We start from the raw sequence: 26,707 nt of genomic DNA, 5'->3' as shown, positions 1-26,707 counted from the left end.
GGTGCATCTGGCTACTATTAATTTCTATACGAACTGTGAAATGTCTGCCATTAAGGCTTAAAAAAGTCCGCCATCTTTGGCACTCTCAGCATACAAGTCTGTTTCATCGACACAGCATCACCAAGGAATTCTCAGCCATGTGGTCGGCCTTCCGAGCGGCCCGCGCGGCCACGCCAATTCCGAACTTAGAATATTTTCAGGTCGCCACAACTCGCCCATTACCTCACACTATGCTCGTGACATCAACAAATACTACAGTTTTTGAATAGTCCTTTTAAACTCATTTCAAGATGTTTTATGCACGATGAAAACAAGAGTGGGCTAGTATCGATTCCTATGGTCACCCGTCATGTTATCAAAAAACACTTCCATTTTCCACACTGGCTACTGCACACGGTCCAGTCGCATTGCTGTGAGTACCACCTGTGTTCTATGTCAACGTGTAATAACTACTCACAGACGGCAAGTGCATCACTAGTAGCGAAGATTATCTAAAGCGTGGCCGCGGGACGGGTAATATAGCGCAGTCGTTGTCTTAATGCGGAAACGGAGCGATTTGTCTGACGTCCAAAAGGGCATGATCATTGGCTTTCAAGCCAAGGGTAGTATCATTTCCGAAACGGCTGTGTTTGTAAACTGTTAGCGTGCCTGGTTGAAGTATACCGTACACGACAAAATGAGGAAATAATGACAGCATTTGAAAATTTTAGCCGGCCGCAGTGGCCGAGCGGTTCTAGGCGCTTCAGTCTGGAACGGCGCGACCGCTACGGTCGCAGGTTCGAATCCTGCCTCGGGCATGGATGTGCGTGATGTCCTTAGGATAGTTAGGTTTAAGTAGTTCTAAGTTCTAGGGGACTGATGACCTCAGATGTTAAGTCCCATCGTGCTCAGAGCCATTTGAACCATTTTTGAAAATTTTAATTCTGTCAATAACTATGTGAAATACTGAAAGTCAATTTTTTGTTTTCCTTGGAAGCCATCATATAGGCAACCTGCAACTGGAATTGCCCCGTGTTAGTCTTTTAAGAATACAGATGCACTGTAAGAACAGTATTTTTAGAAAACGTAATAATAAAATCCGTTTTCTTGAGAATAGGGCTTTTACTACGCCAGTGTACATTTCCATGTCACAGCTTCATCATTAAGACCTCATCTTTGAAAACTGTGTGTGCTGAAATAACTGTATAAACAGCATTGTGGCCTTACTTTAGTATGAGATCATATACAAAGAAATTGACAAATTTGTCAGAGTCTGGGAAGATTTCTCAAGGCTATCCCAATGAAACAGATCTCATTGGTCCAAAATGCTGATGATCTGAATAAAACAGCCGTCCGTATAATTCCGCGTGGGTAGACCGCAGCTTTTGATCGACCTGACTGAAAATCCTCTTGAAAAACTAGTTGATCGGCGCAAAATTCATTACTGGAACCCTAAATAAACATCTGACAGCATAATATTAATCTTCCATCGCTGAATAGAGACTCTTCAAACAACTGAATTAGAAGTTTAAGTTCCAAAGGATAAAAAACTGGCCGCGCGGGATTAGCCGAGCGGTCTCAGGCGCTGCAGTCACGGACTGTGCGGCTGGTCCCGGCGGAGGTTCGAGTCCTCCCTCGGGCATGGGTGTGTGTGTTTGTCCTTTAGTGTGTAAGCTTAGGGACTGATGACCTCAGCAGTTAAGTCCCATAAGATTTCATACACATTTGAACATTTTTTTGATGAATAACTGTCCTATTTTAGAGTCGGCGAAAGAAGATTCCTGACAGTTTCAATCGACTCTCTTCGCACGTCAACAAATCACGTGATGCGATTCTGTAAACGTCTCTATGGCAACACCCCAGGGTTATTGAAGATCTACAGACGACTTTTGTTTCCGCCTGCAGCTGTCTGAACTTCGCAGTTGAAAGCTAGCAACAGCGCTGCCGGCCGTTAGACTTCATCTTACGCCGACGCTACTATAGCTTACAAGTGTCAGTTATATCTTTTCCTTTTAAAACTTTATATCACTTTAAGCAACCATTAATGTTGTAAACACACGTTTCTGATCAGTACACCTGCACTTCAGTAAAACACGAAAGAACTGTACGAATAAAAACACATGGTATAGTCTTCATAAACTGTACAAACACAGCGACTAGTTGCTTTCTGTAATATTCTGCAAAGCTGTAAAATCAGTACTTCTAGTCTGGCGCCACCAAACTTAGTCATCATTTCGAATACATTGCAATGACTAGCAGTACTTATGTCAGTGCGGAAAGAACCTACTTATCGAAAACAGTCGTATTCAACGTTTGTATAAGAGAAAAAACGATCCCTTTCTAAGTGATACAAAAATATGAATACGGGGTCAAATTCCTTTTAGTATTCTGTATTTTAGAAAAAAGTTTCATGTTACTGAGTAACATTATGACGTGTAATGACACACTATAATATGCAACATATTTTTAGCATACAGCTTATCAAAAGTAGATTCGCCTCATATTCCCTGTTTTCTATCACTCAGCGAAAGATGCTTCATTTATGTACCTTTCACCGTTTTAGGGGGAATAAAAGAAGCGGCTATTACCGGACGTGTTTCTGGGGTGTTGGCACCGCACTGATGGAGAACAGTAGCCTTGATAAAGAAGATGTGTCACTGGTACAGTGAAAATGTTGTGACTTAGCACGACAGCCAAGTCACAACGAGAGGAAGCCGAAAGGCACGTGTTAAGCTCACGCAGATTGGCGTGAGGTCTGGAACAGTTAAAAGGAAATGAGAACTTAGAAAATGGACGCAGTTGCTGTAATAACTTTAAACCACATTTGTAGAACATCGCTCTTGTTACGGTACATGCTTCATAATATTAATTATCAATTGAATACGGCGCCTTGCTAGGTCGTAGCAAATGTAGCTGAAGGCTATGCTAACTATCGTCTCGGCAAATGAGAGCGTATTTGTCAGTGAACCATTGCTATGAACGTCGGCTGTACAACTGGGGCCGAGTGCTAGTGAGTCTCTAGACCTGCCGTGTGGTGGCGCTCGGTCTGCTATCACTGACAGTGGCAACACGCGGGTCCGACGTATACTAATGGACCTCGGCCGATTTAAAGGCTACCACCTAGCAAGTGTGGTGTCTGGCGGTGACACCACAGAAAACGCTATTCAAAAGATATTAGCCGAATACTACTGATTGATTTTCATTTATTCACTGTTTTTCATTTTGTCAGTTATAGCAACTGTAGCTCCAACGAAAGCAATGTGTGGTTTTCAGCCTTTTTCTACATAATCGTATCTCTCTTAAATGATAGTCTCTTATCAGGAAGCTATATGATCTCTTAATAAGCGTGAATGGAACTAAAACTCGGGACTAGAATTACCTAAGGTACAAAAGATGTAACTGCAGCTTACGCGGCAGAAACCAACAGAGTACAACATACCATTTCACTAGAAAGAAGCACGGACATGTACTCCCCCGAGTAAAAAGAAACTGCACTGCAGTCGTCGGTTGATTTGAATCCAGTGCATTTTAACCTCTGTGCTACATTGCTCGTTTCTCATGTTAAATTGGAGTGGGGATGAAACTCCCGTCCTCCTATTCATACTCAGGTTTTTCGTAGTTTCCGTAAATGGATTCTGGTGGATATGGGAAGATTGCTTTGAAAAGAGGACGGCCGATTTCCATCCACATTTTTCTTCAGTTCGACCTTGTGCTCCTAACAACCTAACGTCAACGGGACGCTAACCGTAATAGTCTTCTCTTTTTTCTTTTTGAGTTTAAGACACGTAGACCAAAGTGTCAACGTCCGCTATGGAATTGTTAGAATCATGCATTAACTTAATTATCTGTTTCTAGCGCTGTGAATTTAATTGCATCTGCATGACAGCATTGGCAGCAATCACCAGTAGAACGTGTAAGTGATAAATAACGGATGGAGTGTGATACACAGTCGCAAATCGGCCGTCAGTGTCAGTGCGTGTCATGTTATCTGGGATTCGATGTCACACTACACGAAAAAGCAGCGATTAGCTTTTTCGAATAGACTAAATCTGTCGTTACTACTAATAGGGTTTAATGGTTGAGATTTTGTGCGAACAGGGCGATGCAATGCGGACGTTCTCTTCCACGTAACTGTAACGGCTGTACCCTGTGGAACCGCGCCTCTGTACTGCGTTACCTGTAAGTATATTTGGTATTTTAAAATATCCACGAATCACAACTTAAAGCTTACCTTGGCGTCTGTTGTAATTGCCGTTTTTTGTCGCTGCTGGTGGCGGCTGCAAAGAACTCTGTCACTTGTTCATTATCCAGTGTGTCAAGCGCAGTTTACACTGACGATCCAAAACATGACGATAATCTAAACGCAAAGGAATTAGAGTCACTGGTGGCAAATGGATATTGATATAAACCAAAGGGAAAAATAGAAAATTTGTGCCGGACCGGAATTCGAAACCCAGTTCCCTGCTTACTACGCAGACCCTCTGACCAGTTAGCTATCCGGCCACGTTGGTCATCACAATCGCACGGACTACGCTAGCACACCTCCCATCACATCCAAATTCGCATTTTATCCACACGCTACGAATGTAGTACCATTAAAATAAAAGTTCAAATAAAACAATTTATCTGTGTCACTCACGTTTTTGTATTCTCCCACGACGCGTTTCGACAGTTTGCACTCTCATCTTCAGGTGGAAAACAGCGATATATTGTTACACACGAGTACGTACCAGCTGGATGCAGTTAGTTCTTTGTTTTGTTTTCATTTTGGTACAAAAAGTATAACAGCACTTGTTATCGCCATTGCCACTAAGATTATACATTTGAAATGGTGATGGAGTTAATTACAATCTGCTCGAGTGTACAGCACCCTGTAGGTCGTCATAAATGAACATTTTTTACTTGATTTTTCACGAAGAAACACGAACCTATAACATAAACGCACCAAAGATTGTAGCGATGTAAAGATATGGTACTTTGCCTCAGAGACCACTCATAGCTGGTTTATAATGTAGATCAGAGATACATATAGCAATTATAATATTATTTCTTTCTTCACAACATCTTGTAAAAGTATTATATTGCAAAATATATGACAGTAACACGAAATATAGATCAGAGATACATATAGCAATTATAATATTATTTCTTTCTTCACAACATTTTGTAAAAGTATTGTATTGCAAAATATATGACAGTAACATGAAATAAAATATATAAACTAAGTGTACCACATCTTTACATCGGTACAATCTTTGATGCGTTTATATTGTTTGTTCGTCTTTCTGTGTGAAAAATCAAGCCAAAAATTTTCATTTATGACGAACTGCAGGGTTCTGTACACAGGAACATATTGCAAGGAACTCCGTCACCATTTCAAATGGATAATCTTAGTGCCATATGACGATAACAAGTGCCTGTTATACTTGTTGTAGCAAAATGAAACCAAAACAAACAACTAACTTCACCCAGCTGGTACACATTACACAAGTTATCGCTATTTTCCACCTGAAAATGCGAGTATAAACTCTCGAATCTAGTCGTGGGAGAAAATAAAAAGTGACTGACCCAGACAAATTATTTTATTTGAACTTTTATTGTCGAGAACAGTCCAAAGTCTGCGACATAAGGTATCCTCATCAATAGCGGCATTTCGCTACGGTCGCAGGTTCGAATCCTGCCTCGGCATGGATGTGTGTGATGTCCTTGGGTTAGTTAGGTTTAAGTAGTTCTAAGTTCTAGGGGACTGATGACCTCAGATGTTAGGTCCCATAGTGCTTAGAGCCATTTGAACCAAACTGACAACGGCTTGTTGACCACAAGCCCCTCCTTACTACACCCGAATAACGCCATATGACTGAGGCTGACACGGGTAATTGGACGGTAGCGAACGCCGTCAGGGTCAGTATGCAAAGAAGCTGCTATTCTGTGTATGGTTTAGACAACTGCTAAGATAGAATTGTTCAAACTACAGGCCCTAAGGAAGTGAAAGGATCGTTAAAAGTCCTGTTGGTCCATCGACACCAAATATAGACTAATGATTCTAGGAAAATATTTCTAAAATATGCCTGTTGAATTGCTTGTCTTCATCTTGGATTTTTTTTAATTTGTGCAAAGAGATTTTGAAAACAGCAAGTATTCGGAAAAGAGTGATAGAGTTTATCGGTTTGCTTTCGCTCTTTTGTTTTCCGCGGCGCATATGAGATGCACTGGTGGGAACCAGGAGAAACTGAGGTGAATGGTCTGTGTTGCAGGTGAGGTGGAGAGACTGCTGCGCGAATTCCGGCAGAACCAAGAGCTGGTACGCAACATCGGTGCACACTACTACCAGATCATCTACCCGGTGCAGCTCAGACACCACGAGAAGATGGGCATATCGACCCGGGAGATAGGGGCACCCAAGGTAAGCCGGGTTAACCGCTGCGCGTAGCTGAATCGGCCTCTTAATGGTTGTATGCGGCGTCAGTGTGTGTGTGTGTGTGTGTGTGTGTGTGTGTGTGTGTGCGCGCGCGCGCGTGTGTGTCAACTGTCGACCTGGTGCATGTTGTTTGTATAAATTCAGCTAATTTATTATTGTGGTCCCCGTTAAACAGCGGTTGTTTGAGGTAGATGAATAAAAACTAGTTAGGCTTCCCTTAGTAACATTTAATTTTTTTATTCAGAAATCAACAAGGACTGCTGCATTTGCTCGAAATATTAACGGGATGCAGCTGCTGCTCTTTGTATCACTTTGAAAGATCTGTTTTTTTGATCATGATGCTCACATTATCAGTAAACGCCGTAAGTTTTTGCTATACGAAATTTCATCTCAAGGGACCTCACTGTGGTTGTTCACGTTCTGGCTTTCAGCCCACTGGAACAACTGGAGTTCAGTTAGGACCAGTTACTTTGGAGTCTCCTGCTTGTGACACTACCGTTCACGCTGATGCGCTTTTCGCTCAAAAATTTTATATCTGACGATAGGGCATAAGACACTGAAGCCAAGTATATTTTAATAAAAGTACTGCGAGATAAAGGCAGATTTTTTTGTAATTTATAACAGTATTTTGATCGCTAGATCACAATGACAATGTCGTCATTTCAAAGACGGATACTCCCTGCCACGCACCGTCCCCTTCCTTCTCTCTTCTGTCTCTCCTGACTTATTTTACACGTCTCAGTCCTCATTGCCTTTGTTCTTATCGAGCCCTGGCTCCATTCTTTCTCTGCCCACCAATCCCCTCAATTCCATCACACACTTTCTTGCTCCTTCCTATTCTCCCACCCTCCCCCCAACCTCATTCTCCATCACTATCTGCGACACTCCATTTCTCCTTCTCTCGACCCTTCCTTTAGGCAATTCCTCCTAAACCTCATAATTCATTTCGTACCTTCATTGTTATTGCCCTCTCTCTGTCACTCAACGTCATACCCTCACTCAACTTGTATCATTCCATCCATCACTATTCCCCCCCCCCCCTTTACCCAAACCTCCATTACTCTGTCCTGCTTCTTCTATTCCTCCCTCGATTATTTCCTTCCTTCTTTTACCCCAGCCTTCTGCTGCCATCCTCCCACAGTCACTTTTTCCTACCCCAACTCATCCCCTCACTGACATTTCCCAATCTCCAACTTTTTTCTCAATATCTCTATCAACCTCTCATATTAAACTTCCACCTTTCACCTCTCCATCACCTCTCCAGCTCTCTCTCATTCACTTAGACCCCATTCCTCCCTCACATTCCTTTCCCCTTATTCTCTCACACATTCATCTCTCACTGTGTCCCTCTTACTGTCACTCTTACTCACTCCTTCTCAAACATTTGTCATCATTTTTTCCTTCCTCTCTTTCTTGCTCACTCACACTGATTTCCTCTCTCATACTGCTTCCCTCTCCCACACTGCCTTCTGAATACTTCCCCCTCTGTCACTGCTTCCCCCTTCCACTTCTCTCACAGGCTCCTCGCTTCTCTATACTCCTTCCTTCCCCCTCACTTCTTCCCCCTACACTGCTTCACTCTCTCTCACTTCTCCCACCCCCACTGCTTCACTCTCTCTCACTTCTTCCACCTGTCTCACTCCTTCCCTCTCTCTCAGTCCTACCATCTCTCTCATTCTATCCCCCTCTCTCATTCCACCCATCTTTCTACCACCTTTCTGCTCTGTCGATCCTTCTCTCTCTTCTTGTGTCTCTCCCTTCCCTTATCCAGTTAATTCTCACAAAGCTTACCCTATCACTCCTTCTACCCCTCTCCTGTTTCTTTCTTACCCCAATCTCCCCTCTTCCCTCCTTTACATCCTTCTCATCCTGTATAACTGTGTGTGTGTGTGTGTGTGTGTGTGTGTGTGTGTGTGTGTGTGTGTGTGTGTGGAGAGAGAGGAGGCGGGAACGTATGGCTGGGTCGTGTTTCCCGGCTGGTATGTTTCTATGGTGCAGATAGCGGCGTTGGAAAGCGCGGGGGCTGCTCGGCGCGCACAATGTCGGCAGTGGCCCGTGAACTCTCCGGCCGGGATGGAGTCGGTGCCACAGTAGCTGCCGCCACCCCCCCCCCCCCCCCCCACTCGTACTGCCTACTTCCTGGACGCGCACGCAGCCTCAGCCGCCGCTATTGATAGCTAGCTAAGCTCCGCCGTCAGTTGCGAGCGCCGCATCGTTGCATCCGCGCGCTACTGACGTCCAAGAACTTCGCGTTGACATTCCTGCATTTCCAGCAGCTCTTCGATTACGTCGCTGCAGTTCGTGCTGCATCTGCTGTCTCACACGCACTGTCCTGCTTACCTGTACAGGTTTACCACCACAGAGGGGGTGCACAGCCACGCTGCTGCACAACCGACACGTTTCGAACGTCATCTGTAACAACAGCCCAGATCACGTAAGAAACAGATTGCCCGATCGCTTGGTCTAGCAGGCAACCCTTGCCAGGGAACGGCCACCAGGCAGCGACAGCGTCACACCCTTACTTGTGGCACCAACCACTAGATGGCACTCCGTTCTGTGAAATATGTGGCAACATTGTCCGATCGCGTGCAGATTTCCACCATTTGGCGTCTGTGAAGTACAGCTGTTTCTGACATACCGGTGGTAGTGGATCGAGTCGTCATGCCGAGTGCCTGCGAGTATATCAACTGTGGAAGGAGTAGACGGACAAATGCTGAACTAAAAATGTTCAGATTTCCCGTCAAAGATAAAGAAATGTTACGGAAGTGGATTTTAAATTCAGGTAAATCAACAAATAAGTTACGAATAAGAATTAATAAAGAGCCCTAAGCATTCGATCCTACGTAAATTTTGTCGATCTTATATTCTGATATAACGTGGCAGCCCTTCCTGTACAAGAATCCTTGATCACTCTACCACGTTTAACTAGAGAGAACTAATGTGTTAAATCTGAGCAAAACAGTACTGCTTGTGACAATAGTAGATGTGCTGACCGCAAAGTTAAGATGTTTACCATCACAGAATTTTTTTTTACTCACGATATTTGAAGTTTCAGAATATTTCTTTTTTTCCAAGATATCGTTGTTAAGTGCGTACATGAAATTATATTCGTTTACAACTAACAGTAATCAAATGCAAAAGGTGGTTATACTTAAGAACGCTTACAGAAATACTTAGAAAGGAAGCAAAATCTGTTTCTTAAACTTATGTACAGTCTCAATGTGAAAAATATATTGTCGTTATAACTCGCCTAATCCCTATACATACTCTATGCAAAATAAATAATTATGTCGGTAATGTCAGGACGCGAAACCCACTGCTCGTTGCAATATTTGTCAGTAAATTAACTGATTTTATTTCAAAGACGTTGAGAAGATTTTGAAAGCTTTCTAGTGTTAACCTGCACGTGGAGATCTTTTTTACCACCATAATCTGTATTAGAAGAGCTGTATAACAAAGAGGAAATAGACGGCATGGAAGGCGAGTGTAAAACCTATGCGACTGAAATACAGTCTGCATTTAAGCAGCAACTCGCGAGAAATGTTTGTATGTTACTTTTCATTTATTTCATTTCGCATATGATTGTGACAAGTATCACTACAGTAGAAATAAACTTGGTTTGAAGAATTACAGGAGCTAATCTACATTCTTCAATTGAAAACTCGGGAAAAACCACAGCCGATCATGAGCTACAGTCAGCTGTGTGACGAATGCATTTCGCGCGCAGCGCTCTAGCCGAACTCAAATCAGCCTAATTCACGTCACCGAAGATACAGCGTTGCCAATTCTGTGACATGGACAGGTCAGTTAGCATTGTAGCGTCGCCTGCGACGTCTGTTGACCGACAGGAAAACTATTTTTTCCGTTGCCCGTTCCGCCGTAAGAACGGTCAATCTGTTTCTTACGTGATCTGGGACAATAGCTTCTTGTTGGCCATAGTTGGTTAGTTTGCTTCATCAATTTTTTGCAAGCGGCTTCTTCTGTCCTCTATCGTGGTGCTCCTTTGCTTTTCCTTTCCGATAAATAAGTCTTGAATTTCTTAGAAATGGTGTCCATTTACGATCTGTATGTAGACTAATGAACACACGGGGAGTTTCAAAAAGATCAGATATCAGTAGACTATATCTTCGGAGTAAATGAAGAGTGAACTGAATGTTGAATTATGCATGGGAATTATGCAAGATTTTACCTTCGAAAGAACCACCCGATTCTGAAAGGGTGCCTATGTTACCTGCATGTGCATACGGTCTTAGCTTACGGAAGAGAGTAATCCTGTAATCAGGCCACGAATACCCGCCGTGTCATCCTCAGTTATTCATCATAGGATGCGGTATAGAGGCGCTTGAAGTCAGTACACCGTACACCCGATCAGTGTCGACGTTCCGAACTTGGAGCCGCTACTTCCCAATCAGGGGGCCCTCAGCTGGGATCACAAGGTTTACTGCACCCCAGTTCAGTACTCCCACTAACTAGGTTAGTTAGGTTTAAGTAGTTCTAAGTTCTAGGGGACTGATGACCTCAGATGTTAAGTCCCATAGTGCTCAGAGCCATTTGAACCATTTATTAATTAAGACAGAAAATGGTTATAAACAACACTTTAGGATCTTGGTACAATGAATATATTCTTGGGTGAACATATCGCCCTTCCAGTCTTTGTATATAGATTCATGTGTATGTAATGTGCACACCATAAATGCACGGACAAACGTTTAAAAAGGCTTTCAGGAGGTTTTGCAGAGTTCCGCTAAATTTGTAGTTAATTGTTATCAGAACAGTTACTTCTTAGCCCAGCGAACTTGAAGACTATTGGATTGACACTAATTTAGATGGTTTATTGATTACTTGTAAGCTTCACTCCATTCAAACCCACAATAAGATTCACTGAACTTTCTCAAATAGTTCTGCAGCTATGTTTATTCTCTTCCTTACCTGAAATGACAGGGGGGGGGGGGGGAGGGGGTATATCTGAAATTAATTTTATTACTTTCTCTCATTAATTCTAGATAACGAGTATTTTGATGATTGAAAATGTCTGTCGTGGATTGTTCTTTCTTTAATTCAGTATTGGCCAAAGGCTGTTGCGAGTAAAGTTGGAAAATCAGCTTAAATTGAAAAATCATCTTAAATTACTTTACTATTATTCAGAAAGATAATGCAGATTGAAATTACTACTTTTCATTCGCAGTAAGTGAGCGCTTCTTTTTATATTTAATGAAATTTTAATTAATCTCGTAATGGCGGCGTATTTTTACGCTCTGAATTCACGACACCAGCGATGCTAGTATTAACGGCTGCTGTTGTACTGAAAAACTGTAAAAAGTTACATATTTGACGTGTAGGAGGATGCTAATATTACTTAAATTAATAGAAGGTGAAAATTTAACACATGTTGCCAGACTCAGATTTTCACTCTGCAGCGGAATGTGCGCTGATATGAAACTTCCTGGCATATTAAAACTGTGTGCCGGACAGAGACTCGAACTCGGGACCTTTGCCTTCGCGGGCAAGTGCTCTACCATCTGAGCTTCCCAAGCACGACTCACGCCCCCTCATCACAGCTTTACTTCTGCCAGCACCTTGTCTCCTACCTTCCAAACTTTACAGAAGCTCTCCTGCGAACCTTGCAGAACTAGCACTCCTGAAAGAAAGGATATTGCGGATACATCTCATTCTGGGAACATTCCCCAGGCTGTGGCTAAGCCATGTCTCCGCAATATCCTTTCCTTCAGGAGTGCTAGTTTTGCAAGGTTTGCAGGACAGCTTCTGTAAAGTTTAGGAGGTAGGAGACGAGATACCGGCAGAAGTAAAGCTGTGATGACGGGGCGTGTGTCGTGCTTGGGTAGCTCAGACGGTAGAGCACTTGCCCGCGAAAGACAAAGGTCCCGAGTTCGAGTCTCGGTCCGGCACACAGTTTTAATCTGCCAGGAAATTTCATTTAACATATGTATTTGAGGTATTTTGAAAATACCAGACTCTGACATACCATTTCGTATACAATGTTACTAACTTCAGTCACAGATAGAGCAAGGGTAATCCTTGTATATTCTTACAGGAAAGAAGACAATAAATCCTACATTAAAAATACCTGATGATAGAGGTTAACGTAAACTGTTTATTCCATGCTTATACACTGATAAGCCAAAACATTATAACTACTGCCCACTACTTGGATGCCGCCTGGCGACGTTGCGGGCACGTGACACACTATGAAAAGTGTGTAAGCATAGCAGAGGCGAATGACAATCACGTTAGCGAAGATGTGGGCTGCAAATGGGGAAATCCACTTAGATAAGCGACTTTGTCAGAGGACAGAGTATTATTACGCAAAGCCTGTGAACGAGTACCTCCAAAACGGCGAAGCTGGTCGAATGTTCACGTGCTACTGTTGTGACCATGTACAGAAAGAGGTATAGGGACAGTGGAACGACCACTAGGCGCTAAATTGTTGTACGTCCATGACTCTTCACAGGACGCTTGTCTGCTCTGTAAAGTAGGATAGATGCTGATCTGTAGTATCTCTGCCAAAAGAGCACAGTAATAGAGAACGCACAGGTGTTTCGGAGCACACCGTTCATCGTACATTTTTGAAAATGGATCTCCGCAACAGACCACCCCCACTTGTTCACTTGTTGATCCAACTACACTCCTGGAAATTGAAATAAGAACACCGTGAATTCGTTGTCCCAGGAAGGGGAAACTTTATTGACACATTCCTGGGGTCAGATACATCACATGATCACACTGACAGAACCACAGGCACATAGACACAGGCAACAGAGCATGCACAATGTCGGCACTAGTACAGTGTATATCCACCTTTTGCAGCAATGCAGGCTGCTATTCTCCCATGGAGACGATCGTAGAGATGCTGGATGTAGTCCTGTGGAACGGCTTGCCATGCCATTTCCACCTGGCGCCTCAGTTGGACCAGCGTTCGTGCTGGGCGTGCAGACCGCGTGAGACGACGCTTCATCCAGTCCCAAACATGCTCAATGGGGAACAGATCCGGAGATCTTGCTGGCCAGGGTAGTTGACTTACACCTTCTAGAGCACGTTGGATGGTACGGGATACATGTGGACGTGCATTGTCCTGTTGGAACAGCAAGTTCCCTTGCCGGTCTAGGAATGGTAGAACGATAGGTTCGATGACGGTTTGGATGTACCGTGCACTATTCAGTGTCCCCTCGACGATCACCAGTGGTGTACGGCCAGTGTAGGAGATCGCTCCCCACACCATGATGCCGGGTGTTGGCCCTGTGTGCCTCGGTCGTATGCAGTCCTGATTGTGGCGCTCACCTGCACGGCGCCAAACACGCATACGACCATCATTGGCACCAAGGCAGAAGCAACTCTCATCGCTGAAGACGACACGTCTCCATTCGTCCCTCCATTCATGCCTGTCGCGACACCACTGGAGGCGGGCTGCACGATGTTGAGGCGTGAGCGGAAGACGGCCTAACGGTGTGCGGGACCGTAGCCCAGCTTCATGGAGACGGTCGCGAATGGTCCTCGCCGATACCCCAGGAGCAACAGTGTCCCTAATTTGCTGGGAAGTGGCGGTGCGGTCCCCTACGGCACTGCGTAGGATCCTACGGTCTTGGCGTGCATCCGTGCGTCGCTGCGGTCCGGTCCCAGGTTGACGGGCACGTGCACCTTCCGCCGACCACTGGCGACAACATCGATGTACTGTGGAGACCTCACGCCCCACGTGTTGAGCAATTCGGCGGTACGTCCACCCGGCCTCCCGCATGCCCACTATACGCCCTCGCTCAAAGTCCGTCAACTGCACATATGGTTCACGTCCACGCTGTCGCGGCATGCTACCAGTGTTAAAGACTGCGATGGAGCTCCGTATGCCACGGCAAACTGGCTGACACTGACGGCGGCGGTGCACAAATGCTGCGCAGCTAGGGCCATTCGACGGCCAACACCGCGGTTCCTGGTGTGTCCGTTGTGCCGTGCGTGTGATCATTGCTTGTACAGCCCTCTCGCAGTGTCCGGAGCAAGTATGGTGGGTCTGACTCACCGGTGTCAATGTGTTCTTTTTTCCATTTCCAGGAGTGTATATCGACAATTACGGTCGCAGTGGGCACGAGGCCATCGGGGTTCGACTGTCCATCAATGGAAACGTGTCGGCTCTTCGGGTGAATCACATTATTGCTACATGGTCGTCTCCGCAAACGCCGTCATGGAGGTGGACGGCGACTCGATACGTGCAGTGCGGCACGGATGTAGTCTGGTGGGAACAGTACTATGCTACAGAAGACATTCTCCTGCGCTTGCATGGGATGTGTGGTAGTAATCGAAGACACGCTGACAGCTGCAAACCACCTGTATCCCTCCATGCTTCATGTCTTCCCAGGCGGCGATGTTGTCGCTCAGCAGTATAATTGTCTGTGTCCCGGAGACATAACCGTACTTCAGTGAAATCACCCTGATGTCTCAGCTACCAAATTTGCCTAATGTAAAGCCTATGGAACAGATCTGGGTCCCTATCGCCCGCCATCACCGAGTACGCATATTGCCGGCAGCCCGTTATTTACGCGAATTGCGCGGTCTGTGCGTAGACACCTAATACCACATAAACTCCGTCCGAACAGGTCTTGGAAGGCCCAATGGTACCGACTGGCCGCCGTGTCATCCTCAGCCCACAGGCATCACTGGATGCGGATATGGAGGGGCATGCGGTGAGCACACCACTCTCCATGGTGTATGACAGTTTACGAGACCGGAGCCGCTACTTCTCAATGTAGTAGCTCCTCAGTTTGCCTCACAAGGGCTGAGTGCACCCGCTTGCCAACAGCGCTTGGCAGACCGGACGGTCACCCATCCAAGTGCTAGTCCAGCCCGACAGCGCTTTATTTCGGTGGTCTGACGGGAACCGGTGTTGCCACTGCGGCAAGGCCGTTGGCCCTAATGCCACATACTTCCACAAATTTACCAACAAACTGTCGGATCCCTGATAGGCAGAATCAGTGACAAATTTCGTTCCAAAGGAGGAGGAGGAGGAGGAGGAGGACATTAGTGTTTTACGTCCCGTCGACAACGAGGTCATTAGAGACGGAGCACAAGCTCGGATTAGGGAAAGATGGTGAAGGAAATCGGCAGAGCCCTTTCAAAGGAATCATCCCGGCATTTGCCTGAAGTGATCCAGGGAAATAACGGAAAACCTAAATCAGAATGGCCGGACGCGGGATTGAACCGTCGTCCAAAGGAGGACAAACAAGCTATTAAGCAGGTGGTCATAAAGTTTTGGCTCATCTGTATGTAATTCTTATGTTCTCTAAAAATCACTTTTAACACTTTTTAGTGTTATATGTGATCAATAAATGCTGAATCGTCTCTATTTATTGTATTTTGTCTTTTATTTGGTTACACATTTAATGTTATTTAATAGGGGGACTCTATTGGGTGAGGAGAGAGAGAGAAATATATGAGGTGCATTCAAGTTCTAAGACCTCCGATTTTTTTTCTTCGGACTGGAAAGAGATAGAAACATGCGCATTGTTTTAAAATGAGGGCGCATTCATTGTCAATACGTCCCAGAGATGGCAGCACCGTACAGCAGATGGAATTTTACCGCCAGTGGCGAGAATGAGAACTGTTTTAAACACTTAAAATGGCGACGTTTTCCTTACTTGAACAGCGTGCAATCATTCGTTTTCTGAATTTGCGTGGTGTGAAACCAATTGAAATTCATCGACAGTTGAAGGAGACATATGGTGATGGAGTTATGGATGTGTCGAAAGTGTGTTCATGGGTGCGACAGTTTAATGAAGGCAGAACATCGCGTGACAACAAACCGAAACAACCTCGGGCTCGCACAAGCTGGTCTGACGACATGATCGAGAAAGTAGAGAGAATTGTTTTGGGGGATCGCCGAATGACTGTTGAACAGATCGCCTCCAGAGTTGGCATTTCAGTGGGTTCTGTGCACACAATCCTGCATGACGACCTGAAAATGCGAAAAGTGTCATCCAGGTGGGTGCCACGAATGCTGACGGACGACCACATGGCGTCCCGTGTGGCATGTTGCCAAGCAATGTTGACGCGCAACGACAGCATGAATGGGACTTTCTTTTCGTCGGTTGTGACAATGGATGAGATGTGGATGCCATTTTTCAATCCAGAAACAAAGCGCCAGTCAGCTCAATGGAAGCACACAGATTCACCGCCACCAAAAAAATTTCGGGTAACCGCCAGTGCTGAAAAAATGATGGTGTCCATGTTCTGGGACAGCGAGGGCGTAATCCTTACCCATTGCGTTCCAAAGGGCACTACGGTAACAGGTGCATCCTACGAAAATGTTTTGAAGAACAAATTCCTTCCTCCACTGCAACAAAAACGTCCGGGAAGGGCTGCGCGTGTGCTGTTTCACCAAGACAACGCACCCGCATATCGAGCTAACGTTACGCAACACTTTCTTCGTGATAACAACTTTGAAGTGATTCCTCATGCTCCCTACTCACCTGACCTGGTTCCTAGTGACTTTTGGCTTTTTCCAACAATGAAAGACACTCTCCGTGGCCGCACATTCACCAGCCGTGCTTCTATTGCCTCAGCGATTTTCCAGTGGTCAAAACAGACTCCTAAAGAAGCCATCGCCGCTGCCATGGAATCATGGCGTCAGCGTTGTGAAAAATGTGCACGTCTGCAGGGCGACTACGTCGAGAAGTAACGCCAGTGTCATCGATTTCGGGTGAGTAGTTAATTAGAAAAAAAATCGGAGGCCTTAGAACTTGAATGCACCTCGTATATTGAGAGAGAGAGAGAGACAAACGAGGAGTGAATCTAGTGCAATATGTGCCCTCTTCCACACATATTACGGTGCTTTACAGAGTACAGTTGTAGATACAGAATCTCTAATCGTGTAAATAATCGACAAAGAGTCACATTTTTCCACATACCGCAGACATTCTGTCCCTTTGTATTTAACTGTTGCCTGGCGAGGTGGCGCTGTGGCTCGCACTCTGGACTTGCATTCGGGAGAACGACGGTTCAAACCTGCGTCCGGCCATCCTGTTTTAGGTTTTCTGTGATTTTCCCTAAATCGCTTAAGACAAGTGCCGGGATGGTACCTTCGCAAGGACACTGCCATTTCCTTCCCCATCCCAACCTAATCCGACCTTGTGCTCCGTCTCTAATAACTTCGTTGTCGACGGGACGTTAAACACTAACCTCCTTCTCCTATAGTTAAATTGTTCCCCACAGGAATTCTGCGCCCAGTAGATCGCCTAGTACGTGTTTGTATGGTATGTCTACACAATAATAGCAACGGAGCAAGCACACAGAATCAGAATGCTGCTTCCCGAGAAATTTGCGAATGTCTATAGATTTCCTCACACCAGTGCTTACATGCATAACGTTCATAGGCTTAGTTGCTTGTTCTTAATGATAATATTAGCTGTTGATTACGCTAATGGAATGTTCTCTCTAGTCGTAACACAACAGTAATATCCGTAATTGGTAGAATGCACACGGCCTCTGCAGGAATCACAGTTACGCAGCTTTCCAATAGTAATTAATAGCTGTGAAAACACAGCCTAAGTTATTCGTAAAGGGTAAACTTCGTTAATTTACGTGCCCGTTTATTGAAGATAACTTAGAATTGTAAATGCATTTACTACTGACAGAAAATTCTTCACGTTTTGGCTTACTGTACATCAATCAGTAAAAAAGAAATCCCGTTTAGGATCTGTCTGTCTGACTGTCTATCTGTCCTGTTGTTGAAAACCCTTTATGTCGTGAACGAATAGATGTATCAAGTTAAAATTTATGTAATGTACTGAGGCCTATGGTTCCTTGGCGGTGTAAAACACTGAAGGTTCTTAGTCAATGCAATCAAAAACACACTAATGAAAACCTGTGGGGATCTTCCCGTTGGACTAGAATCATGCAATTTGACAAGTTTACAATACAACGAACGGGAAAAGTCCAAAAGTTGTAAATTTGTAATTATTTACAAGACAACGAAATTTCATATCATTATTTGTCCAACCGTCTGTCTGTCGGTCCTTCTGTTAAGAACTATTTCTCTCATGAACGGGTAGATGTATCAAGTTGTAATTTATGTTAATTATTATAATTTGTATAGGCACATGGCGATTTCATAAACGTACGCTTCTAAGTCAGTGCAACAAGAAGATACAGCCATGCAGATCACGTATTTTGATACTTCAGACTCACTCATCGAAACCTGTAGCATTCTTCCCGTTAACCTAGAATCATGCTTTTTGGCAAAAAGCAAGGTTTCACAATACAGCCAAAGGAAAAAATCCGATGATTTTTAGTGTGTATTAGATCGCACGAAACACATACTTCTTTTGTAATTTGTCATCCGATCTCAAACTCTGAATTAAAATAATCAGTAGTTCTGCATTCAGGCTGACTGGATCGCAATAGTAAAAACCAAACATAAGGCAAGGGATGACGTTATTGCTCATATGATGCGTTCTGGCATTTATTCGTCATCATGTATCCAGAAGCGATTACTGCTCATAGATTTGGCGTTTCAAGTTGCATGTTAAACGCCATATCTACGTGTAATAAACACTTCTGGATATCTGATGATGGATAAATTTCGAAACGCGACATATGAGGAGTATACAGAATGAGATTTTCACTCTGCAGTGGAGTGTTCGCTGATATGAAACTTCCTGGCATATTAAAACTGTGTGCCGGACCGAGACTCGAAATCGGGATCTTTGCCTTTCGCGGGCAAATGCTCTGCAATCTCAGCTACCCGAGCACGACTCACGACCCATCCTCAAAGCTTCAATTCTGCCAGTATCTCGTCTCCTACCTTCCAAACTTCACAGAAGTTCTTCTGCGAACCTTGCAGGACTAGCACTCCTGGAAGAAAGGGTACTGCGGAGACATGACTTAGCCACAGCCTGGAGGATGTTTCCAGAATGAGATTTTCACTCTGCAGCGGAGTGTATGCTGATATGAAACTTCGAACTCGGGTCGTGAGTCGTGCTCGGGTAGCTCAGATTGTAGAGTACTTGCCCGCCGAAGGCAAAGGTCCCGAGTTCTAGTCTCGGCCCAGCACACAGTTTTAATCTTCCAGGAAGTTTCATGAGGAGTATAGTCATAATTCGGCTGAACGACGTTTATGATGTAAATCACGTTAAAACCCGATTACAATGAAACTGAAGCTATCGGAAGAACAAGCTGCCATCTTCGGACATACACCATCACAAGACTAAGTATCTCAAGAAATAAAAGATGCGACGACGCTATTTATCCGCTGCAGTGTTCATTACGATTGATACAAACTATCTCATCGTAAGTATTCAGACATCCCTACGTAATGCAGAACTGATCACTAGACACCACGAGAGGTAGACACGCCAGTATAAAAGGAGACGGGGACGGCTGTGGTGACGCTAGAGAAGTAATAGAAGAATGGGTCGGTCAGGAGAGCTCAGTAACATCGGCTATGGACTTGTCGTTGGATGTCACCTCAGTAATACATCTGTCAGGGACATTTCAATCCTTTTAAAGCTTCCCAGGTCGAGTGTTGGTGATATGATAGTGAAGTGAAAACGCGAAGGAGCGACCATAGCTAAACCAAGATCTGGCAGACCTCATGTAGAGGTACAGTGACTGCCGAGCATTGCTGAGAGTGACTGGGAAAAATCACGTGATGTCAGGAGGAGGAGTTATTCGTGAGTTCCACAGCGGTACCAGCAGTCCACCTGTCACAGTGACTGCGCATACGGAGTTAAAAAGAATGGGGTGCAGTACTCCAGCAGCTCCTCATAAGCCACGCATTTCTGTAGTCAATACTAAGCGACACTTACGTGATGAAAAGAGTGACCCTGTAGGACAATGGATGACTAGAGCGAGTAATGATTCACGCTATTGCCAGTGGCAATCCGATAGGACGGTTTGGATTTGGCGAATACCTGTAGACAATAACTGCTATCACGCGTAGTTCAAATGGTTCAAATGGCTCTGAGCACTATGGGACTCAACTGCTGAGGTCATTAGTCCCCTAGAACTTAGAACTAGTTAAACCTAACTAACCTAAGGACATCACAAACATCCATGCCCGAGGCAGGATTCGAACCTGCGACCGAAGCGGTCTTGCGGTTCCAGACTGCAGCGCTTTTAACCGCACGGCCACTTCGGCCGGCTATCGCACGTAGTACCAACAGTGGAGCACAGAGGAAATAGTATTATGATATGGAGATGTTTTCTTGGTTAAGGTTCGGTCCCCTTACTGCTCTTCAGAAAACGCTAAATGCGAAAAGATATGAACAAATTTTACAGCGTTGTGTACTGCGTACAGTAGAGGAACAGTTCGGGGACGACGGACGACGATTGTATCGACATCAGAATGTACCTTGCCATAATGCAGCTTATGTGGGGCAATGGATTGTAAACAATAACACTCATGAAATGTACTGGCTCATCTAGACTCCCGACCTCAGTACAATGGAATACCATTCGGATGAGTCTGAACGTCGACTTCGCTCCAGACCTTAGCGTCCTGCATCTTTATCTTCCCTGGTTTCGGATCTAGAGAAAGAATGAGCTACTATTCCTCCACAGACATTCACACACCTCATTGAAAGCGTCGCCAACAGAGTTCAAACAGTTACAAAAGCGAAGGGTAGATGAATCCCATATTCATGTTCACTAATAGGTGACACCGAGCGAGGTGGCGCAGTGGTTAGCACACTGGACTCGCATTCGGGAGGACGACGGTTCAATCCCGTCTCCGGCCATCCTGATTTAGGTTTTCCGTGATTTCCCTAAAATCGCTTCAGGCAAATGCCGGGATGGTTCCTTTGAAAGGGCACGGCCGATTTCCTTCCCCATCCTTCCCTCACCGGAGCTTGCGCTCCGTCTCTAATGACCTCGTTGTCGACGGGACGTTAAACACTAATATCCTCCTCCTCCTAATAGGTGTCCAGATATTTTAGATCCGGAAGTGTAGAGCAAACAATAAATACTACATTAACTGTAGTTAGTTATTGTTGTGAGTGTTAGGAGCAGAAACATGTGTCCTACGTGCAAGGGAAGTGAACACTTGTAGTGAGCGATGCGGTCCATAATGGCTCCAAGCACTATGGGACTTAACATCTGGGGTCATCAGTCCCCTAGACTTACAACTACTTAAACCTAACTAACCTAAGGACATCACACATATCCATGCCTGAGACATGATTCAAACCTGCGACCGTAGCAGCCGCGCGGTTCCGACCTGAAGCGCCTAGAACCGCTCGGCCATAGCGGCCGGCTGAGCGATGCGGAATGGAGACAGAGATCACACTGAGAACGTCGCAAAGTGTTCTCCATCTTTCTCTGCGCTAAACGGATAACGCATGAGCTTTCATAATGTGTGTATACAACTGCGAGCAACATCTTGCCAAGCTCGTAAGCCGATCGGGGAAGGAAGTGACGTGGAGAGTCTCGCCCGTTCGTTGTAAGTGCTTTAAGCCAAATTGTTTGCTATCGTGTACACACGTAACGAGTACGCAATAGTACCACCACCACTGAGCCTGAATGCCCCTTTGTGTTCGCCAGAAAAATCGACAGCAGGTAGCTCCGGTTCTATCTAGTTAACAGGTTCCAGAGATCTGTTAATTGTTTAATACGTTACACGTAGGCGGTGAAGGACTGTAAAATTTGCGAGACGCCAGAGTGACACACGAAAAATGTGTGAGCGCTGAAAAAGGACCGTTTACTGCAGGTAAAGATGTCTGCTTGACCACAGAAAGATGCACATCTAAAAACTAAGAAAGTTTCGCAGCGGTAAAAATTCCTCACAGTTCCTTTGAAACATAATGTTCGATCACAAGTACGATGCTGTGCAATTTTGTTACTGTCTTCTGTTAAAGAAAAATACAATGCTCACCAAAAGTTTGGAATACTATTGTTAAATGTAGCCTACGGTACTATAACTCTTATTGACCTAGGCACTTCAAGCATTATTCGGTTAGAGCCCATATATTGGACGGTGTTTACTGGCATGCTTTGTGGCCGTTTCCCAGTCACGCAAACATACAGCTGCCGCAGCGGTACACCGCGAGCAGTCCAGTATCAACAACAGCTTCATTCAGTTAGTATTCAGCACTACAGTAACATGCCACGTAAGGCATACAACACTTTGATAGGATAGTGGCTTCACTTTCAGCAGGTCATACGCAGCAACATGTTGCCGATCGGTTACATGTCACTTAAAGTGGTGTATATAAGGTGTGGAGAAAGTACACAGAGACGGGAAATGTGAACAATACACCTCGCAGTGGTCGTCCTCGTATGACAGCACCAATGCAGGATCGCCCTACATGAATCGCCAGAAATACTGGAAATAACTTCTCCCGTGCAACAGGGAGCCGTATCTCACACCAAACAGTACGTAGAAGATTGCACCAGGGTAGTCTCCATTCCAGAAGACTAATGAGAACTTTTGCTCTGAACCGATGTAATCGAAGGACCTGGGCTCTTGCACATCAACACTGGACCACTGTGAATAGAACAATGTTATGTTTGTTGACGAGACCAGGATTGGCCTGCGACCGGACACTAGATGTATTATGGTTTGGAGAAGCGCTAGACGACACCAGGAAAGCCGATAGCTTCAGGAAGTCCATCCGTTTCCAGGTGGAAGTGTAATATTCTAGGCGGCAATAATGCTTGGACAGTGGACTCCTCTAATTTCCATCTACGGCTATTTGACTGGTCCTCGATATCTCGAAGAGGTCCTACAAACCGTTGTAAGGCCTTACTGACGTGAAGTCGGTGACAACTTCATCGTAATCGATGGCAATGCAAGACTGCACCGTACTCTAGAAGTATTTCGGCATCTTCAGAGATGCAACATCAACCGAATGCATTGACCAGCGCAGTCCCCAGACACGAATGCAACTGAGCACGGATGGGACCTGTTGAGGGTTGCCGTCGCACAACGTCCGAAATCACCTGACAATCTTCAGGACCTCACTAAAGGTGGCATTGAGGAGTGGGACTGCATACCCTAAGATAAAACTGATGGTCTCATCCATAGCGCATGTAGGTGCGGAGACGATGTACTCGCTACTAAATACCGATAATCTTCATCATGAGATAAGGATTTTCACTGTTTTTGTTTTCAAGATGTACACTTATGAGAGTGCCTGCTTTGTTTTGTAATGATTGTTTGTAACTAACCAAAATCGTTTTTGTTTTTAGAAGGAATTATGTTTATTTAGTTAATAAGATATGTACAAACGTCAATGGGTGTACTACAAGAAGTTATTGTAGTAAACTCTATGATATTTCAAACTTTTTTTGAGGTGCGTACCTCCACAGATAACTATGTTTCTGTCTTTCACTCATTGTTGACCTCCATATGCAACTACAAGCAAAATTGGATGTAGTTTTTCTATACATAGTTTGCTTATAATATATCACATCTGCACAACATGCGAGTACCATACTACGGTCAACAATGCACAACACGCTTGCACCTCTAAATGTGCCAAGACTTCTTCATGGTAACGGTGGCTACTTGCGCAGTGGTGCAATGCGTCACTCGGCAGTGTTACGTCTTTGTGAACTGTTGTCCTCCAGCCGCGAATTATATATACGAGTCTGAGACAAATGAAAACCTTAAATTTATAGTAACAAATCGAAATTTCGCTCCTTTATCCTGTAAGTTGGTAAGCGTGCTACAAAGAGCATGCAGAATGACCTGTAAGTGGCAGCTTAGTGCAGATGCACTCATACCGTCGCAGTATCAGTATAAAGATGGCCGCCCCACTTGTGACCTGTACCGGGGAAGAACAGCGTTCTGTTATTCGGTTTTTGCGTAGTGAAGGTGTGAAACCTACTGAAATTCATGCAGGTTCAGTACGGTGATGCATGTTTGTCACAGTAGCAAGTCTATGAATGGAGTAGGAAGTTCGCAAATGGTGTGACTTCACTGGAAGATGCTCCTCGTCCAGGTCAGGCACAACGTGTTGTGACTCCACAGAACATTGCAGCAGTTGAAGCCAAAGTGAAGGAAAAACGCCGAGTGACAGTAATTGACATTGCAGTATGTTTACAGATTAGTCATGGGTCAGCACACCACATTGTGCATGATGTGCTCCAGTTTCACAAAGTATCTGCAAGATGGGTGCCACCTCAGCTGACTCCTGAAATGAGAGAACGACGTGTTGATGCTTGTGAAGAACCTCTTCGGCGCTTTGAACGAGAAGGTGATGGCTTCCTTGCAAGAATCGTTACTGGGGACGAAACCTGGGTTCACCTCCATCAACCGGAAACGAGGAGAGCGAGCAAGGAATGGCGCCATTCCGCATCACCAAAACCAAAGAAGTTTCGAACAGAACCATCAGCAGGGAAGGCTATGCTGCCTAGAGGGAACACTGCCACCAGTGCATCATACACAGATCTCCTAAAATACCATCTGCGGTCTGCAATCAAATCAAAGCGACGTGGATTGCTGTCAGCAGGTGTCCTTTTGCAACATGACAATGCAAGGCCCCACACAGCCCGTACAACAGTTGCAACAATCACAGACCTGCATTTTGAGTGTCTTACTCATCCACCATACTCACCAGATCTTGCCCCAAGTGATTTCCATATGTTTGGACCACTCAAAGACGCAATGGGAGGAAAGAAGTTCCGTTCTGATGAAGAGGTACGCCACGCGGTGCAAGATTGGTTGCGCAGACTACCAAAAGAATTTTTTTCTAAAGGAATTTATGCAGTTTGTAGGCGTTGGAGGACTTGCATTGAGCGTGGGGGAGATTATGTTGAAAAGTGTTACAGCTTTGTACCACTTTTGCACAATAAATAATAATTAAAAAATATTTATGGTTTTCATTTGACTTACCCTTGTACTGTGCCCGGGCGAAAGGAGTCACAGCTGGCCGGCCGGGGTGGCCGAGCGGCTCTAGGTGCTACAGTCTGGAACCGCGCGACCAGTACGGTCGCAGGTTCGAATCCTGCCTCGGGCATGGTTGTGTGTGATGTCCTTAGATTAGTTATGTTTAAGTAGTTCTAAGTTCTAGGGGACTCAAGACCTCAGCAGTTAAGTCCCATAGTGCTCAGAGTCATATGAACCTTTTTTTTTTGCCACGGCTGCCACATCTAGCGTCTTCGATGGAACGTTCCGAAGGAACGAATATATTGCAGATACGCCAATAATACCTTGACAGCACGGAGTTACCTGCGTCTCTAATAGGTCGCCAGACGGAACACTGAGTTTTGCTGATTCAAGAATGAATTTTCACTCTGCAGCGAAGTGTTTAACACTGAATGCCACACCAGGATTCTAAACTACGACCTTTGTCAACCGTGCACAAGAGCTCTGCTACTGAGCTATCGAGGCACACCTTACGACCTGCCCTCACAATTATTTCTCACCTGCCTTCCAAAATCATAGTTCAAAATTACTGAAATTTTAACAACGAGATGGTAAGAATTGTAATAAAAGCTGAATAAGTTTCTAATGTCCATCAGAAAGGAGGTGAAATTTGAAAAAGTTCCATTTCTGTTACTGAATCACGCCCTATTAAAAATTTAGAAGGCTCCAGGGTGGAACTGTTATTTCCTTAATAGATACGACTCAGTTACAGTGTATTTTTAATAGCTGCGTTCATATCTCCCACCCCTATGTGTGGACTAGCGCTGATGCGTATTCTACCTTTAGTTCCAGCGCCCCATCACAGCTCCTTAGTCTTATAGGATAGGAAAGCAGCACTGCAGAGTGCTTTTGTCTGTGCAATGCGCTGCACGTCTTAGCAGTGCGGCGGGATTACGGGGAGTATTATGGCAGAGGCGCGGTGCCTGCGCGAGCGGAAGCGAAGAATTACGGTGCCTTCTCCGCGGCTTAGCGTCTGCTTCGCGACTACACTCCTCGCCAGTCTCTCAATCTTAGCCCCTGTAGCGTAGGCAACCGAGCGAAGCACATCACGAGCGCCCGGATCCTTCGCAGCTGTAATTACATTACAACACTCAAGATTACGGTTTTCAAGTATATCTACATGGCCACTATATCAGCTCCCAGGAACAGCATGTATACGACGTGGTTCTAAATGATTCTTCCGCTTTCCCAAGACTATATTTTGTACATCAAGGAAGATAGAACTTGCGGATTTTCGTACTAGAAAAACGGTTCGGCAACTGAAGTGGTACACGATGTTTTGAAATTCTCAGAAAGTAGGTATAAGTTATAGGGAAAGACAGGGGTGAGTATTAACTCACGCATTACAAGATGCCAGTTGTTCTTTTAATTTCATTTAGGTTCAGTTCTGAACTTAAGCAGTATTCCACCTACCGGGTACACCTTTAGCAACACCTAATGTACTT

General features: G+C 44.9%; 1 protein-coding gene and 1 pseudogene across 1 annotated transcript in view; one reads left to right on the top strand and one right to left on the bottom strand.

The window, feature by feature from the left end:
• LOC126473271 (disintegrin and metalloproteinase domain-containing protein 22) overlaps nucleotides 1–26,707 on the top strand; it is a 1,075,530-nt gene that overhangs the window by 247,721 nt on the left and 801,102 nt on the right. The window contains exon 2 of the mRNA XM_050100225.1: nucleotides 6,234–6,382. Within this exon, the coding sequence (XP_049956182.1) occupies nucleotides 6,347–6,382 (36 nt within the window). The 5' untranslated portion in view covers nucleotides 6,234–6,346. The remainder of the gene's footprint in view (nucleotides 1–6,233; nucleotides 6,383–26,707) is intronic.
• LOC126476132 (5S ribosomal RNA) lies at nucleotides 15,192–15,309 on the bottom strand (annotated as a pseudogene).

This window comes from Schistocerca serialis, chromosome 4 (genome assembly GCF_023864345.2).
Source record: "Schistocerca serialis cubense isolate TAMUIC-IGC-003099 chromosome 4, iqSchSeri2.2, whole genome shotgun sequence".
Lineage (NCBI taxonomy): Eukaryota > Metazoa > Arthropoda > Insecta > Orthoptera > Acrididae > Schistocerca > Schistocerca serialis.
Note: the sequence above shows the minus strand (reverse complement) of the source record. Positions and strands in the feature narration are given on the sequence as shown.